Source organism: Poecilia formosa, unplaced genomic scaffold, assembly GCF_000485575.1.
Source record: "Poecilia formosa unplaced genomic scaffold, Poecilia_formosa-5.1.2 Scaffold199, whole genome shotgun sequence".
Taxonomy (NCBI): domain Eukaryota; kingdom Metazoa; phylum Chordata; class Actinopteri; order Cyprinodontiformes; family Poeciliidae; genus Poecilia; species Poecilia formosa.
In genome coordinates, this window is record NW_006800138.1 from 843,261 (window position 1) to 859,762 (window position 16,502).

General features: G+C 38.2%; 1 protein-coding gene across 1 annotated transcript in view; it reads left to right on the top strand.

The window, feature by feature from the left end:
- adgra1b (adhesion G protein-coupled receptor A1b) overlaps positions 1-16,502 on the top strand; it is a 199,401-nt gene that overhangs the window by 61,415 nt on the left and 121,484 nt on the right. Inside the window, exons 8-12 of the mRNA XM_007566798.2 lie at positions 1,491-1,655; positions 6,994-7,213; positions 7,872-8,021; positions 9,583-9,744; positions 10,050-10,283. Coding sequence (XP_007566860.1) covers positions 1,491-1,655; positions 6,994-7,213; positions 7,872-8,021; positions 9,583-9,744; positions 10,050-10,283 — 931 coding nt within the window. The remainder of the gene's footprint in view (positions 1-1,490; positions 1,656-6,993; positions 7,214-7,871; positions 8,022-9,582; positions 9,745-10,049; positions 10,284-16,502) is intronic.

Sequence of the window (16,502 nt, forward strand, 5' to 3'; positions counted from 1 at the left end):
TTCCCATAATTAAATTGGGAATAAGTTCTTTTCTTTGGGTTCTTGGTTGTTTAGTTGTACAGTGGCTTTCAAAGGTCTATACACCGCAGTTGAATTTTGAAATCATGATAAATATATTTCACATATTTCTCTACTTTCATTGTGACATATTCAGTTAATTAAAATATATTGCTGAACTGAAGAGCTCCTCTTTATTACTGTTGCATCCTAAGTGCACAAAAGAGCTTTATAAGAGATGTTTCCTCCCAGCAGCTGTTAGACTCTATGATCATCTCCGCTCCCAAAAAACTCAATAAGTGCTTAAATGCCTGATTGTAAATTTTACTCATTTTAAACAATATTTCTACTGGCATTCGCACATCTTTGTTGTTTGCACAGTTTTTAATCTTTTATATAAATAGTATGTCGTTTTAATGCAGAAATACACATGCACATATTTTTTTCAGACACAAAGATTGATGATGGGTCTGAATTTAAGAAGACTAAATGCTGAATTGGACTGTTAAACAACAATAATGTTGAAGTTTATTGATTATTTCTTTTAAATAATTTTGTCCCAGACTACTTTCCATTGAATATATGCATATATGTCATGGTAAAGGTAGAGAAAGTTTGGAAATTAGTTGTTTTTTTTACAACAGTCATGGGTGGGAGGCTTGTACAATAATTGTTTGTAATGCTGCAAGTTCTAAGTAATTGTTCTATTTATGTATGTACATAAAGGTATAAAGTGAATGATAGAAAAAAGATAAAATCTGATGAAATAGATATTTACATTTTTATTAAATAACACATATATGACCACCTCTTTATTGACAAAAGATGATTTTGGTGGGGAAAAAACACTTTTTGCAAAAAATGACTTTGACAATTATTCTGTGTTGGACCTGGAGCTTAAACAGCTCCCACTTTATAAAGAAGCAGCATTTCCATGGTGACTATTCGCGTTGCTTAGTGATCTCTGCCGACTTCTCCCCCTTTTTGTTCAGAGTGAGTAAAAATCCTCGAGATTAGTCTCCTTGGTGAATGCTTTCTATTGTCACTGTTTCACCATCTTTTGTTTAATCAGACATTTTCTGCTGGGATATGAATCTCTGTTTCAGAGTAGGGAAGATAAGCGTGAGTAATGATCATCTTAAGTCCCAGCCAACATTTTAAGCTGCCACATACTCAGACAGACACACTCCCACAAGGGTCTCTTAAATGAATTAGACTTTGTGAGACACATATTGTCTCTGGTGTTTGACTGCATTCATCGGCCTAATCCCAAAATGATCCAAACACCACAGAATTAAGTCCAGAAACAAAACCCTTCCAAAACGTTATTACATTTAATTATAAATTGAAATCCATATCCTAAATCAACACTGAATATTTTAATCCACACACTGGATGAAAGATGTCTAAGGCTTACAGATAAATCTCCAGTACTCAAGCCACAAAACAGGCTATTTAAATTCACACTCTCATATTTCTCTCCTTTCCACCAGTGAGGTGATCCTTTCCAACATCGATGTGGCTCTCGCCGGAAACTGGGAGTGTCTGGTGACCAGTTCCAGAGGAAACGCATCTCAGCACATGGAAATAGTGGTGGTGGAGACTTCTGCCCCGTACTGCCCTACAGATAGAGTCTCCAACAACAAGGGGGATTTCAGGTGAGTCTGCATGAGCTTATCTTAAAATGCAACATGTCAAATTGTTTATTGATGGTTTTATTCAGCTTCTTATAGATGAACATGTCTGTTTTCAGTTTGAATACTTGCACTGAAAAGAAGTGCAGCTACATGTTAAATGGGGTCTTTTTCTGGTGTCTTGTTCATAATGATTGAAAAGTTAATACAGTTTTGAGTTTTTGTTTTGCATATCAGGTCTAGTGGATTGACTCTGTGTCATTACCTAAGTAGTCCAGAAAGGACAAATTAAAAATAGCTTCTTAATCTGTCCTTCCACCTTTTTCAGGTTATCGAAAACATCCAAATGAAAGGATCCAAAGTCAAATAATTCAAATGTATTTATATAGCACATTTACACTCAAAGAAACTCCATGCTTTCACAAATTGCAGTACACAGGGTAACAAGAAACACAGAGCAGCAAATTTATATGTAGAAACAGCTTGTAAATATGGATAAATTAGCTTTTTAATTTTAAAACAGATTAAATAGAACGAGTGTAAAAATCTGTAAAAAAAACAAACAAAATGCAGTAAGTAGAGGTAGAGCATTAGGAGCAGCAGCCCAAAAAGCTCCCTCACTCATTATTTTTAATTTCAAAGCTGCGGTTTTTACCGACTTGATGACTCCAGTCCTCAGACTTTAGCACTTCTCTAGTCACAGCAACTGCTCAAAACTTTAACTGTATTCTGAAAATCTGCAGGAATCCAGTGTAGAGGGGCAAGTTACAGCATTACACATCAATTTCAGCCAGTCAGTGGATTTAACCATTTATGTGTTAAAAATCTAGATACTCAGTATCATTATTAAGAATGTAAGACTTTACCTCTCCTAAAATCCTCAGATAAAACCAACAAGGAGGAATTTACTACTGAAATGTTTTTTTTTTTTCAGCTTAAAATACTGTAAGTGTCAAGAAACAAACCTAGATTTCTGACAGCAGGGAGGTCATGTGAGGTCAGCACACCTAAAGGTGGTAAACACATAATAATCATTCCAGTGTTTTAATGAAAACTTTAAAAGTTTTGATTCAGGATTTATTGTCATTAAAACAGTTGTAATGTCCCGTTTCACTTTCAGTGGGAGGTTAATTTGATCACTATATTCAAAGTTGTTAAAAAGCCTAAATATAATATTCAAAGATTAACCCAAAGGCAGCAGATTCATAGAAAAAAGAAACGGGCCCAGACTGGATCCCTGTGGGACAATATACTGACCTATATGGACAGAAAAACTATTTATTACTTGATATAACTGGAACAATTTACCACACTATTCAATCCCTGCAAACAGCTCAACATGTGAGCCAAAACTATCAAATGATTTTTAAAAGGTGCAAAAGCACCAAGACAGCAGCGTTTCTCTGTAGTCTGCAGCTAAAAGTAAATTAACAAAATCTTAAGACTGCTTAAGAACTATGAAGGAGTTTTTAAAACAGCTTCAGTATAAAAATCCTGAAACATAAAAAATGTAGCTTGATTAAAAACAGCCAGGACTTCAGCTGGAACAGCAGCAATAAAAGCCTTAAGAGACTATGTTCAGTTACAAAGAGCCAACAGAGAGTAAACGACACAGAACATTAAATAAACCCTGAAGTTTAGTTTAACAACAATGTAAATCTAAATGACTAAATTGGTCTATTATCATTTTTGAAGCATTGCCAAAATAAAGAATTTCACGTCAACACACGACACAGAAACACTAGTTCATGGTTTTTATTTTCTGTAGATTAGATTAATGACTTTACACTCAAGATGCTGTAGCATCATCCAAAATGCTGCAGCCAGAGTCCTGACCAACACCAGAATCAGGTCACACCAATCAGCAGGTTCTCACTGATGCCGTCTCCTTTAAATCACGACTGAAAACCAGAGTTGTTTACAGCTCATTGTGATCTAAAGATCTCCATGGTAAACCTTTTGCACCATCGCTGATCAGTGATTGGAGAGGGAGATTAAAAACAACCAGCTATGCTTTTACAGAGCTTAACAATTTCTTGAATTTCTATATTTTTTAACTACTTGTTGAAAAATAAAAATTTTCATTCAGTTGTCAAGGATTTGATATTGAAATCTGTTTTTAAGCAAGACTAAGATCATTTTTGTCATTTCAATGTCCTGTAAATTGCCTTGTGTATGAATGAATTTGCCTTGCTTTGCCTATTTATTACACATTTATTGTATCGGACTCAAAATAGAGTAGCTGTAAAAGCAATCCTTTCCTAGAAACTTAAGTGTACAACTTGTTCTGTGTAATTAGCGGTAATGGGCAGTAATCACTGGCTTTAAAAGCTCTTACTAGGAGGTCTCCTTCAAAATAAGGCTCTAGTTTAACCTCATTATGAATAATTCCTCCAGAAATTCCTCCAAATGAAATGTGATTTATCACCAGAAATTATTTTTAAATCACACCACTCACTTGCTCTGTTATTACCTTTATAGTTACTGTGGAATTTTGGTTCTTGAGTCTTTTCCTGGTTCCTGCTTTTTTTTTCTTTCTTTGTTTGTTTTATTTTCAGCCTGAAATCTCGTCTCATTAGTCTAAAATGCAAGCCCCAAAGTCAGATAGTCTACTTTTTCAGATTTTGTAAACCAAATGAGACCTCTTGTCTCCATGAACCAACATGTCTCCCTCTACCCATCCTGCTTTTCTGTGCCGTCCACTCCAACCTTGTAATGATGCACACTCTTTCACACCGTCTGCCTCTCTCTTTCATGCGGCCGTGTTATTGTCATGTACTGTATGTTCCCTTGTAGATGCTCTACTTTACTGCCCACTTTCCGAACAGCCAGCTTCAAGGCTTTGTCTCTGACACAGGATTGGAGTAATGGGCTGGAAAATGAGCCTGTTTTTTTTGTAGGGGTGAAATTAATGCCATTTATTACCAAGTAGCTCCTGCTCCAGCTCCAGCACCAGCAACATGAATGAAAAGAGAAGGGGAGCAAAAGGGGAGAGCGGGCGGGGAAAGGGTAGTGAGATGCCATGTCTCTAACCTCTGAACAGATTACTCGCCTCCTAAGCACCCTGCTTTAATTTTAATTTAGATTAAGTCAAAGTGTGTCGACAGTAAGCACTACGTGACATATTTTGTGTGGTAGACTTTTTAAGTAGCTGCAAGCAGAAAACCAGAAATTGTGCAGCAAGCGATTTTCTTTTAGGTAATTTAAATCATTACAAAGCATCTGTTTCCAAATGCTACTGAAACACAGTGATAGGAAATGTTACAATCTGCACTTCCAAACTCTTTTAAATCGTTAATGAAGTTTTAATTGTCTTTTTGGGAGATCAATTGATTATGTAAAACACTAGTTTTTAAAAAAACAATTTGTATTTATTGTGACTCTTCATTAGTCCACACAGGCTCAAATATATACATGTACTTCTGTAGATATTTGGTTAAATATTTCTTTAAAAATGTGCATGTTAGCATCAGAAATGATGGGTCTTTTTGAATTTGTTGGATTCCTGGTACTGAAGTGGCTTTTCAGCACCGTCCATAAATAGAGTTGAGGTCAGAGTAACTTGTTAGCTTTCTGTATGGATTCCTAACCACTTTTAGACCTAAGTTTGGGTGCAGTGCATTGTCTGAACCCCCAACTGTCTCAATTCCGATTTTTTTGTCAATTCCGATTTTTCTGCCGGGGCCGTTCACACTGCCAGTAATTGCGACCTGTATGTGTTTTGCAGTCTGTACTTGGTCTCAACGGGCAAACAACCTGAAAGTGTCCCGCATGCGCAGTAGAGGGCGCTATAGCGTCAGCGTTCTCAGAGTTCTGCCAACCGCCATAAAAAGAAGAAGTGCTCAGTGTTTGCGGAAGTAAACATGGAGGCTAACGGTGGAGCTTAGCTTACATATCTGAAGTTGTTGTCCAGCTAGAGAAGCATATTAACAACTTAATCCTCATATTGTCCGTCATGGTTGTTGTTTTTCTTCCCGCTTGCGCAAATCAGGACGCAGAATAGTGAGATTTGTTGAGAATCAGTGACGTTCAGTTCGGATTAATGCGACCTGGACGTTAGGTCGCATTTGAATCGGATACGTATCGGATATGGGTTACATTCGAAAAAGAATCTGACCTGTGCTGTTCACACTGCCATGACAAGATCGGATACAGGTCGCATTACGTCAAAAAAATCGGAATTAGGTCACTTCAGGCTGCAGTGTGAACGCACCCTAAGGGTCATCCGGCTATTTGACATGAAGTTATACAATTTAGAGGTATTTCTCCTTCTTCTTCATTCCATTCACTTTGTACAATGCCCTGCTACTTGCTGCAGGGAAACAGACTCCTAGCATGATGCTACCAACAACATGTTACCAACAAATTACTTTTGGAATAAAACAGCAAAACATTAAGTTTCTTGTTGACTGTTGTTAAAGCCCTGAACTATAGTGTGGGTAAAATGTTTGGATTAGATTAAAAGAGTAAATCAGTGCCAGAAAGCCAGCAAGTTTTAATGGATCCTGCCAACTGTGTCATAAGTTATGGGCAAGTATCCAACCAGAATGAAGTTGGAAGCTGGTTGGTGGCTAAAAGGAGGAAGTTTCTTCTTATTTTGCTGATACTTATCCAAATGTTAGTTGTGTGTCTACTTTTCAGCATGTTTGCTTAGCTTTCTGATACTGAGTGTTAATGCATTTCTGACTGTAACTACAGATGTTTTGCTGGCTTTGTACTGTGAACAAAACTTTATTTGGCCCAACACTAACAGACAGTGCCCTGAAAATGATCCATTTGCCTGATAAGCCAATCTGACTCCACGTCCAGGTTGGTCAGCAGAGCAGCGCTGTGTGCTGCTCTGTGATGACATTATTGAGAAAGTCTAATTTCTTGCTCCAGAGGAGATTTTATTGAACTTTGCATGGTCATCAAAACAACAGTAATGTGAGAAATCGGTTTTAAGTGGAATTGGGTTGTTACATCAGAGACACATTCACTGACATTTGCCATCCTCTACTTTGGTGCACATTAAAGTGTTGTGCATGCATGCAGAAATGTTAGGTTCACACTCAAATCAATCTCCTCATTATTTGGATCTATTAAAAAAGCAGCATGTGCAGGGTTTTTGAAACTAGTGTGAAAGGTTTTCAGAGAGATCTTGCATACACACGGAGAAAGTTACACAACTGTCTCACTTTGTGACAATGGCAAATGTTTTTAAAGTCATTTATCAGAATCTAATGAAATGCTGCAATAAAATATTTAATGCAAAATATATGATTTAAAGGAGTGTCTTAGGTAGAATATGAAACTTGATTTCTAAATCTCAGGTTAATATGTTTCAGAATAATTTCATTCAATGATGTATTTTTGGGGCCAGGTGGCCGAAGACTCTGGCCGGGATTCTGGCTTTCCTGCCGTGCGCTCCTGCAACCTTTGGATCTGCCCCCGGCCCGGCTGGCAGCACTCCCCAGCACTCCGGCCAGCGGGAGAAGAAAGCATGGCGACGATGCGATCGCGCTGGACGGTGGGCTGAAGAGGACTACACTCAGTGCCCGTATGCCAGTGAGCTGACCCGCGTGCTGCACCAGCTCACTCAGGTATGACGGCTCATAACGAAACCAAACTGCTTTTTTTTTTTTTTGTTCTGCAAAACATTTTGTTCATGTTGATTTTTTTTTTACTTGCTTGCTTTGTTTTAAATAGCAAAGAGGTGCATCTCAATAGATTAGAATATCACCAAACACATTGTATTTTAGTGGTTATAATATATGATATGATATAATCATTATTCAGAGTAATACATTTTAAGTGTATGTTTGTTTTGTTTTTTTGTTTGTTTGAAATTGCAATATATCTTAAGACCTATTAAAAAGATGTTTAATGTAAAAATGTTATTTTATGGCATTTAATGACAGGTGAAAAACCTGAGTGAAGTTGGCTTCCCCACCTTATTCAAAGCGAAGGTGTAAAAAGTTTGTGCAGCTATAATTTTAATGATAAATGTTTCCACAGGTCATGAAAGGTCAACCAGCCCACCAGGGTAGTAACAACATGGGTATCTGTTTTGGACTTTTATCAAATTCTAAGACAATAAAGCTGATTCTAAATTAACTTTATCATAATATTCTAATTTATTGAGATGTACTTGTAGTCCTGAAATGAAATGCTGCAAAACATTACTGTTAAAATTGTTGAAAACTGTCAGTCTGGCTCTTTTAACCTAATATTGTCTCTAATTATCACTTTTTATTTCAGATACCGATTAATATCAGCAATTCCCAGCCTCTGGGTCAGCAGTTGGTGGCTTTCACTAGCAGGGCTGCTGACTTTACTGACGTTATGGACGTCATCTTCGTCACTCACCTTGTGGAAAGACTAACAAGACTGCTGGAGAAAAAAAGAGATGTAAGAGTGAAGGTTTACCTCTCTGTAAGAAAGTACAGTTTTTACCCGAAATGAACTCTGGACTCCAGAGGCAACAGGAAGGTTTTATATCAAGCTAAAGGTTAATTATGCAGTAGGAACAGTGCTGAGGCTAGCAAGTTAGAAGAATCTGCATTCGTTTTCATTTGCAGGGTTAATCAACATAGTTCACTTGAGTGGAGATATTATTAGAAGATTCTTAGTGTCCTTTTATCCCAAGGACAATGCACAAGAGGCCATCCTCATTGAGCCAATAAAAAATAGTCAAACGAAGCAACAATGAAATATATAATGAGTAAATAGCAAACCGCCATCCCAAAGCAGCGATTAAGCGCCTTTGGAGCTGCTAATCTAAATTAAATCTCTCTTTTATGAATGAAGACACCATTGTCTACTTTGCAATTCTGACTGGGGTTATAAATGTACCTGTTGGAGGGGATTTATTTGATCTTAACTGTGTGTGTGTTTGAATAATTGTGTCTGTACTTACCTATTTCCTTGCAAAAGCACCCATTTTGCCTCCACATTGCCAAAAAAAACTATTTATTTTTATTAGAAATTTATGTGGCAACAAAAAGTAATGCATCATTGCAAAATGGAACAAAAAGATACAGTGATGTCCATTTGTAGCTCTTCTAAATCTGTTCGTTGTAGAGTGTTGCAATTACAGTTTCAACTCTTTTGGTATGTTTTCACCAACTTTCAACATTTAGTCAATCCCTCAGTATGAGAGATTGCCGGAAAAGTCAACAACCCAATGCAAACTAGCTGTTGCCATTCGCTCATCCAGGAGGAGCGAATGCTGCGAATCAGTGGCTTGATCAAATCTGTTGGGTTTCCTTGGATAGAAAACCTTTTAAGCCATTTGAATAATAAACTGAACATGACTGCATTGTTTAATCAGTCTGAGATGCTTAACTTGGAATATATTTCATTAGATTTAATTGACTTTTTTTATGTGAGACAACATGTGTTGCAAATTAGCAGTTAATAAATAAACCTATTTGAATGAAATTACCACCATCACCATGTTTAATGGTTGGGATGTCACTTTTCGAGTAAAAACGTAGGCCAAAGGTTTAAACTCCAAACTGGGCTTCTTCTGGCTTTTCTTCAACAGATTCTCCCATTCATGCTTTCTGTTCACTGATCTGCTCTGACAAACTACAGTAACTCTTTGAATATGCAACAAAATTAAATTTCCCTTTGGGATCAATAAAGTGAATTTGAAACTTCTGCGGTCTTCACAGCTGAATTTATACTACGACGCACACTTCTGAAATCAGTTGCCCGAATTGGATTTTGTTTAAGGGTACTGAATACAAATGGATGCCACACTTTTCAGAGTGTACTTTATAAACATGGAAAACCATTTTGTTCCCCTTTCATAGATAATGTAGTAGAGTTGGCGTCGCTCTGTCACATACAATCCTAAGAAAACACACTGGATTTTGTGTTTGTGATGTTACAACATGGGAAACCCAACGAGCTAGAAATGCTTTTCAATCCTGGTGTGTAAATGTGGCTGCTCGTCTTTGTGCAGTTGGGGGACTACATCTCAGGCATAGCCAGCAACATGATGCTGGTGGAGGAGCACATCCTGTGGATGGCGCAGAATGAGGCCAGAGCGTGCACGCGGATCGTCCAGTGTGTGGAGCGCATTGCCGACTTGGCGCTGACGGAAGACAATCGGGTCATTTCTAAGGTGCGTTACACCTCAGGTCAGAGAGAGGTTAGATTCTCTTTCTAAATATCTCCCTGCTTTGCTTGCTCTTTTGTCTCAGAATAATGAAGTCTAGATGGGGTTTAATCAGAAAAGTAGAGTAATGAAACACAAAGATAAATTGCTTCCTCCCATTGTTTCATCTTGCCTCTCCCTATTCTCTCCTTCTGGCTGTCATTGGGGATAAAAGCATCTGCAAAATGATTAATATAAAATCTCTGCTCCTCTTCTTTCTCTTTCTCCCCCCACTACCCCGCTCTCCTGAACATTTGGGGGATTTTCCATAGGTGTCTGCTAATATAGCTCTGGAGGCTTTTCTGATCAAGCCGTCAAACTTTCTTGGTTTGTCCTGCACGGCGCTCGAGCAGACGCCCACGTCCACCAGCCTGCCCGTCCCGCACAGCCACTCCTACCGCGACAAGGACAAACACGGAGAGCCGGAGGCCGCAGGAGAGTCGTTGCTCAGTTTCAAATGCCACACTGTCAACAACAGCGGCTCGCCAGCCAGTCAACTCAGCAAGGTAAGACGAGCAAATAAGCAGTGTGAAAATGTGTAAAATGTCCCAGTTGCTCCATTGCTTGGTGTAATGTATCAAAGGAATCAGGAAGTGACATGGTTTGTGTGATTTTTGACCACACAGTGGGAGGCTGTTTGACAAGCTGGAGCCTTGTTTTGTATGCCGTAGATCATCTCGGGGTTGCACTTGGGTCAGTCCTTTCATACAAGTCAGCAGCTTGGGAGTTTGTGAATGAGAATCAATCTTCAGTGATGGATATGATGGCCTTGTGTTCTTGTCGCTTTATATCAGCGCCACCATGGCCCCAGTTGTGGCTGTCCCAAATGACAAATAGATGCATCTGCAGCAGGCGGGCCAAGCAGTTTTATCCCCGGATCACCTAAAAAATACGACATGAAATTTCATAGAAAAAAAACAATCATTATGTATGTTTTTAAACATATAAGTACGAAAGGATAAAAATAAGTACGTGGATCTTTTTCCACGTTTTACGGCGTTTTAGTTGTGTTTGATTTCCTTCTGCTTTCATCTGACTGTGTGAAATCCCTCTGGTCTTATCAGCGTTTTCAGGGCTGCTTGTAGCTCCAGGCTGTGGAAAACGTCTCTTTACGTAGAAGACTCTGCAAAGGTCGCACACTCAGAAATCATAGTTGGGCTGCCTTTGAAGAAAGTAGAAGAATATTATTAAATCAGTAGTTAGCTTTAGACGGTGTTCCTCAAATGTGATGGTTTGGTCATGGTTGTTCCTCCTGCCTAAAGCTCACATGCTCTCATCAATGGCATGTTTTTAGCTATTAAGTTTTTAAGCAGGTCTTTTGGGAGTGCACTAACAATAAAACAACTTGCATAACTTTAAAAACAAAACTTAGGTACAAGATATTTAAGTATATTGTAATTATTTTCTGATGTCTAACAGCTAAAATACATCAATATTATTTGGATAAATATCAGGTTTTTGTAGCTATCAGTAATTTTCTGAAATAACTCTCCCTCTTATTTATATAATCTGTAAGTCTCCTTTCAGTCCTGACAAGCATTGTTGAAAATATAAGTAGCTAACAGCTAACTTTCAACTTGCTTTATCCATCCAGTATCCAGTCTTTTGTGTGTTTGAGATCGTTGCTGCGTCGAAACATCCAAATTTATCTAAATTTCAGCCAACTAGTTGTGATTTGAAGTGAGGTTGATGGTTAGTCCTCTGTCTAGATTACTCCATCCAGTTTTTGCAGTGCACCAGTTCACTGACAGCTAAACAAACCACTCAGGTGATCACCATCAGCTGAGTGGTGTTGTGTTGCTTTACCTCGACTCCTCCAAGTATCGTTCCTGACATTCTGCCAGATCGCTCCCTGCCCCACTTAATCATGAAACTTTTCTCCAGACAGCATTAAAACAATGAATTATAACCTGTCAATTCTACATTAACTTAAAAAATAAAAAAAGTATTGTCGCTGTATATTGTTGATTCATATTACCCCGTTAAAAAATGCCTGATCCTCAGATTTAATGACATCGGTGCTGAGTGGATTGAAACTCCAGACTGACGCTGTTTGTCTGACTCTGTTTGCCATGTCACCGTCTTGCCTTTTTATGGTTCTGGCTGAATGTTTTATTGTGGTGTGATACTGCATAAATATTTTGGATCAATCCTGATATGATGCCTTGTTGAATAACAAATAAAAATTCAAATACATGCACAGAACATTCCAAGTTTTGCATACTTACTGAAATAAGAAGGATGATGTGAAGCAAATACGTAATTTAGGAAACACAGACACGATATCTTGCTGTCAGCACCTGAATGATTTTGACAGAACTTTGTACAATCTCATCATAAATGATCCACTTAGTAAGCAATCAGACATGCTGCATGCTTGGATCGCTGACTCTCAATTTAAATTTTTTCTTGTTAAAAATGGTAACCTTATTTACAGTCTTTTCATTTTTAACGAGTGATTTATCATCATGCAGGTGTGTTACTAGATGAGCTGCATAGTCCATTCTGTAGCCAGTTTACAAAGGTGTCTGTTTTTAAAAGTCTGCTTTTAAATCTACTCCAGATGTTATTTCATGACCCTAAACGGGCTTTATGTTTAAGTGTTCCATCGTTGCTGAATTAAAACCAGTCTGCATAAAGTTCTCCACAGTGATATAACAGAGTCTATTAATGCTGCATTATGCCTCGTTTGCACTGAGAAGTATGGCACAGATGGGTGTGATTTGGTATGCTATTGTGTCTGTTTTTATCATAAAAGTGGCATAAGAGGGCAACAACACTGAAAAACGATATATACTCTCCAAAGTGTCATGATCCGTGTTTCTGTTTATTTATTTTTAAGGGTTTTCTGTGTTCAGCTTCTGTCCTGTGAGTCTCTGCGTCTTCCCCGTTGATTGCTTCCCAGGTGTGTCTAGTTACCTGATTACCCTCCCTGTGTATTTAAGTCCACCTGTCTCTCTTGTCGGGTCCTTGTCAAACGTACGTCGTATGTCATTTGTCTGCTTGCCACCACAGTTGAACTGGAAAGTCCTGTGTTGGTTTAGCTCTCTTTTTCACTCCTTAGTTTTTCAGTTGCTACCGGTAATTAGCTGTGTGCTAACTCTCTGCCGTGCCGCCTGTTCTGGACTGTTGTTGAGCTTTCTTCATTAAATCCATCATCACCTTCATCACAACCTGGGCCTCTGCGTCTCTCCTCACCACCTCGCAACCACCAAACATGACACAAAGAAAACTGGATTTTTAGAGCTAGATGTAATCCTTTGTGAAATTTCTGATCTTGACGTCTCTTCAAGCTATGCAAATTTTCCATTTGAAGTGTAAAAGCAGTGAGTGCAAACACACGTCAAATTAAATACTTTATTTCAACCGGGACAAATCCCTCCATGCAGTGTTGGCGAATGCAACAAACACAGCGAGAGACAGGAAACAGAATATTCTAAGTGATGCTGAAAACAAATGATCCGACTGGAAGCAAATGCTTTATGTGAAGCTCTTCTAGATGTGAGGTGTCAGGTTCATAGGAGATCAAATGTAGTTTTAGCAGCTGTTAATGAATGGCAGTGAAAGCCTGTTGAGTTAAAGTTAGCATCATTTTCCTTCACCAGAAAGGTGGCATGGCTATTCAGAGCATTCATTGTTGTGCACATTAAAAACACTGAGTATCACTTATCAGAAACAGATGAAATGCTCCAAAGGAGCAGTCAAAGACACGCGCTCCCATGTGACTCATCAGTCGACTTGTCTACCACTGCTCAGTTTAACAGCCCACAGTGAAGACTCCGGACGCACACAGCTCTGCAGCTTAACGAGGAGGTGCTACAAAAGGTGATGGCATGTTGGAAAAGATCCCAGTTGAGTTCATGGGATGAGCTAATCGGGATGCTAAATTACTAATAACTTAACACTCCCTGTTTTTGTGTAGTGACAGATGGATAGGTTGTGTAACCGTGCTGGTGTGTGTTGCAGATTTCTGCCCAGGTTCCTCTTGAAAATGAGTTTTACCTGGTTAAATTAAAGAATGATAGACAAACTTCACTTTGACTTGACTCCAAGACGTTATATCTCATACCAAACGGTGCCTCCTGCCATGCATGCCATTTTCTTGTTTCTGTAAGCAGCACATTTCGTCGAATGTGCTTGTGGATGAAAAGTGAAAACATGCAAACAGTCATATTTACCTGCTTTTCTTCTGTGATGTCAGAACGCTGTGCAACCCAGAACGATAATATGAAGAAAACTAAAAGTTAAAAGTCCAGATGTTGTGTTCCACTTTGTTTTGCGCAGCGAATCTGATGCTGATGTCGGCTAAACATCTGGTGACAGTATTGTTTTCCAGTCCAGAGCAGGCATACTCCAACATTTATTGTTGCTTTTGGTGAGAGTGTTGTGTAAGTCAGCAACAATGATAAACCACACAGTTTATATATAATAGTTTTATTCAGAACTGTGCAATAAATCATGTCATAACCATGAAGCAACATCAGTGTGTGGAGCATTGCAGTCGCTGAAGAACGCTTGGACCCAATGTGTGAAAACATAGTTGTTGTAATATTATTAAATATTGTGATGATAACATTGCTTACGATCAACGCACCTTACTTTTTCTTCATCACGTTCCTCAACACTCTTTGTGAGCTTTAGCATATCGCCTTCTAAAAATATTGTCATAATATTGTGAGTAAAAGGCAGCAAAGTAGATCCAACTGCCGCAAAATGTTATTGATATGCAGACTTTGCATGAATAATCCTACTTCATTTTGCTATTCCCCACAGATATTGCTATGACAGTTGCAGTTTAATAGGTTGTGGATATTGACTGGTTCAGACTCCTCTCCTTGTGTTGGTTTGTATTTAGTTCAGCTCTCTGTTCTCTATATCAATTTATTTCCGTGTCTTTGCTTCCTGCACTCCCCAACTGTCCCTCATCTCCTCATTAACTCACCTGTTTAGCATTCCAGCAATCAAGCTCCCCAGTATAAATATTAGTTGTTTTTTCTCAGTAGGTGTTGCAGCCGTCCTGTGTTCCTCTTGTGATTTATTAGTTTAAATTTTCCCTGCACTCAATAGATTTCTTGTTAGCTTTTGATTTTCCCTGTTTTAAGTAAAAGCTGTTGCCATTACTGACAGAACAAGGGTACCTCATAACGATCCCAGAGACTCTGTGCTGCACAGATGCTCTCCTGTTGGAGCTTTTTTTTTTTATTCTTCTGTTATATCTTAAAATGTTCCTGTTTTTGTTGTTGTCTGTAAAACTCCCCATTATTTCTCATCTTGGGGTCATAGGAAGCAGCTGTTTGTTTTTTTTTCATTAGCATAGAATATGTTAGCTTCTCAGATCAGTTGAAAGCAGCATGAAATCAGTTATCTGTAACTCAAAATGCATTTAAATTGTTTTTTTTTAGAATAAAAACAAATAATTTCTAATAGTAAAAGGGTAACTATATTTTGAAGGGAAGCTTTTAAAAAAAGCACAGCTATGCATCAACTCTTCTGTCACAAACTATTTCCTCTCTTTGTGTGTAACTGATTGCCTGGATGAGTGATCTGTCTCCAATCTGGCAAACACTTACCTCTTTTTAAAATCCTTTTTATGTCCAATTGCACTTAGACTTGCAGCATATGGCCCTGCTGATTGACACCTTTCCAAAAAGTGCCAACATTATGCATTACACCTCTCAGACATTAATGCTTGTGGCTTTATGTAATGTGTGTGTGTGTGTGTGTGTGTGTGTGTATATATATATATAATATAGACACGTTTTTTTCATTTCTTTAAACAATTCCTTTAATATTTGAAATAAATTAACTGCATTTTTGTTTTTATCCCGGTCGCTGATGTCAGCAGTTATAGTCTACATTTCTGAAAAAGTTACATGGATGACCATGCATGTTATATTTGTAACTAATTTCCAGATTCTAAAATGTTTTAACATTTTCTTGATCTGTGAAAACCAAGTATTTCCAACATTTTGAAATGACTTTATTATTAATCCTAGTAATATTGATTTTGCACTGCACTTTGTTGTGATGAAGCTAAGAACAGCATCTGGCTCCAAACCAGTTTTTTTCAATTTTTGTTCGACAGTAATTTGACTGGTTTGGCTGAACCTAAATAACAGGTCTGTAAGAGGATTAAACTTTCATGGAAAGGGGATGGATGTGTGTTTTTCTAAATAAACATAACTCCCACTGCAGTAAAGACTAAGTGATAAAGAAAAAGCTAAGGAAAAGCTCACATAAGCACAAGGATTTGCCTGCACAGAGGTTTCAATTGAAAACTGCTATGCACACTCATTGTTGTCTTGGTAGCAAAGTGTATTAGAGGAGATTTGGCTGCAACTTCCTCCCAAACAATCACATCTGCTTCTTCATTCTCTCCCACTTTCTCAGGGTGCATGTGAGTGACTGAAAGCTGCTATACGGTGATGATTTAGAGACTCAAACTGATGAACTGCAATCAACTTGCTACCTCTCACCTAATCCCTAATGATATGGGGAACAATGATGTGAAAGGCCTGCTCTAAAGCAAGTGTTTGGAAGGTCTGAAAGTTGTTTCTGGCAAAATATTACAATACCTCACCAGCTGGAAGTGTAACGACAGCAAGACTTTTAAATTAGAAAATCTCTTAGTTATTTGTCACGTCTAAAGAAAGAAATATGCAAATAGATCCACACGAGTCAGAGGGCATTTGTCATTTTCAGCATTGTGATTATTGCAGACTTGA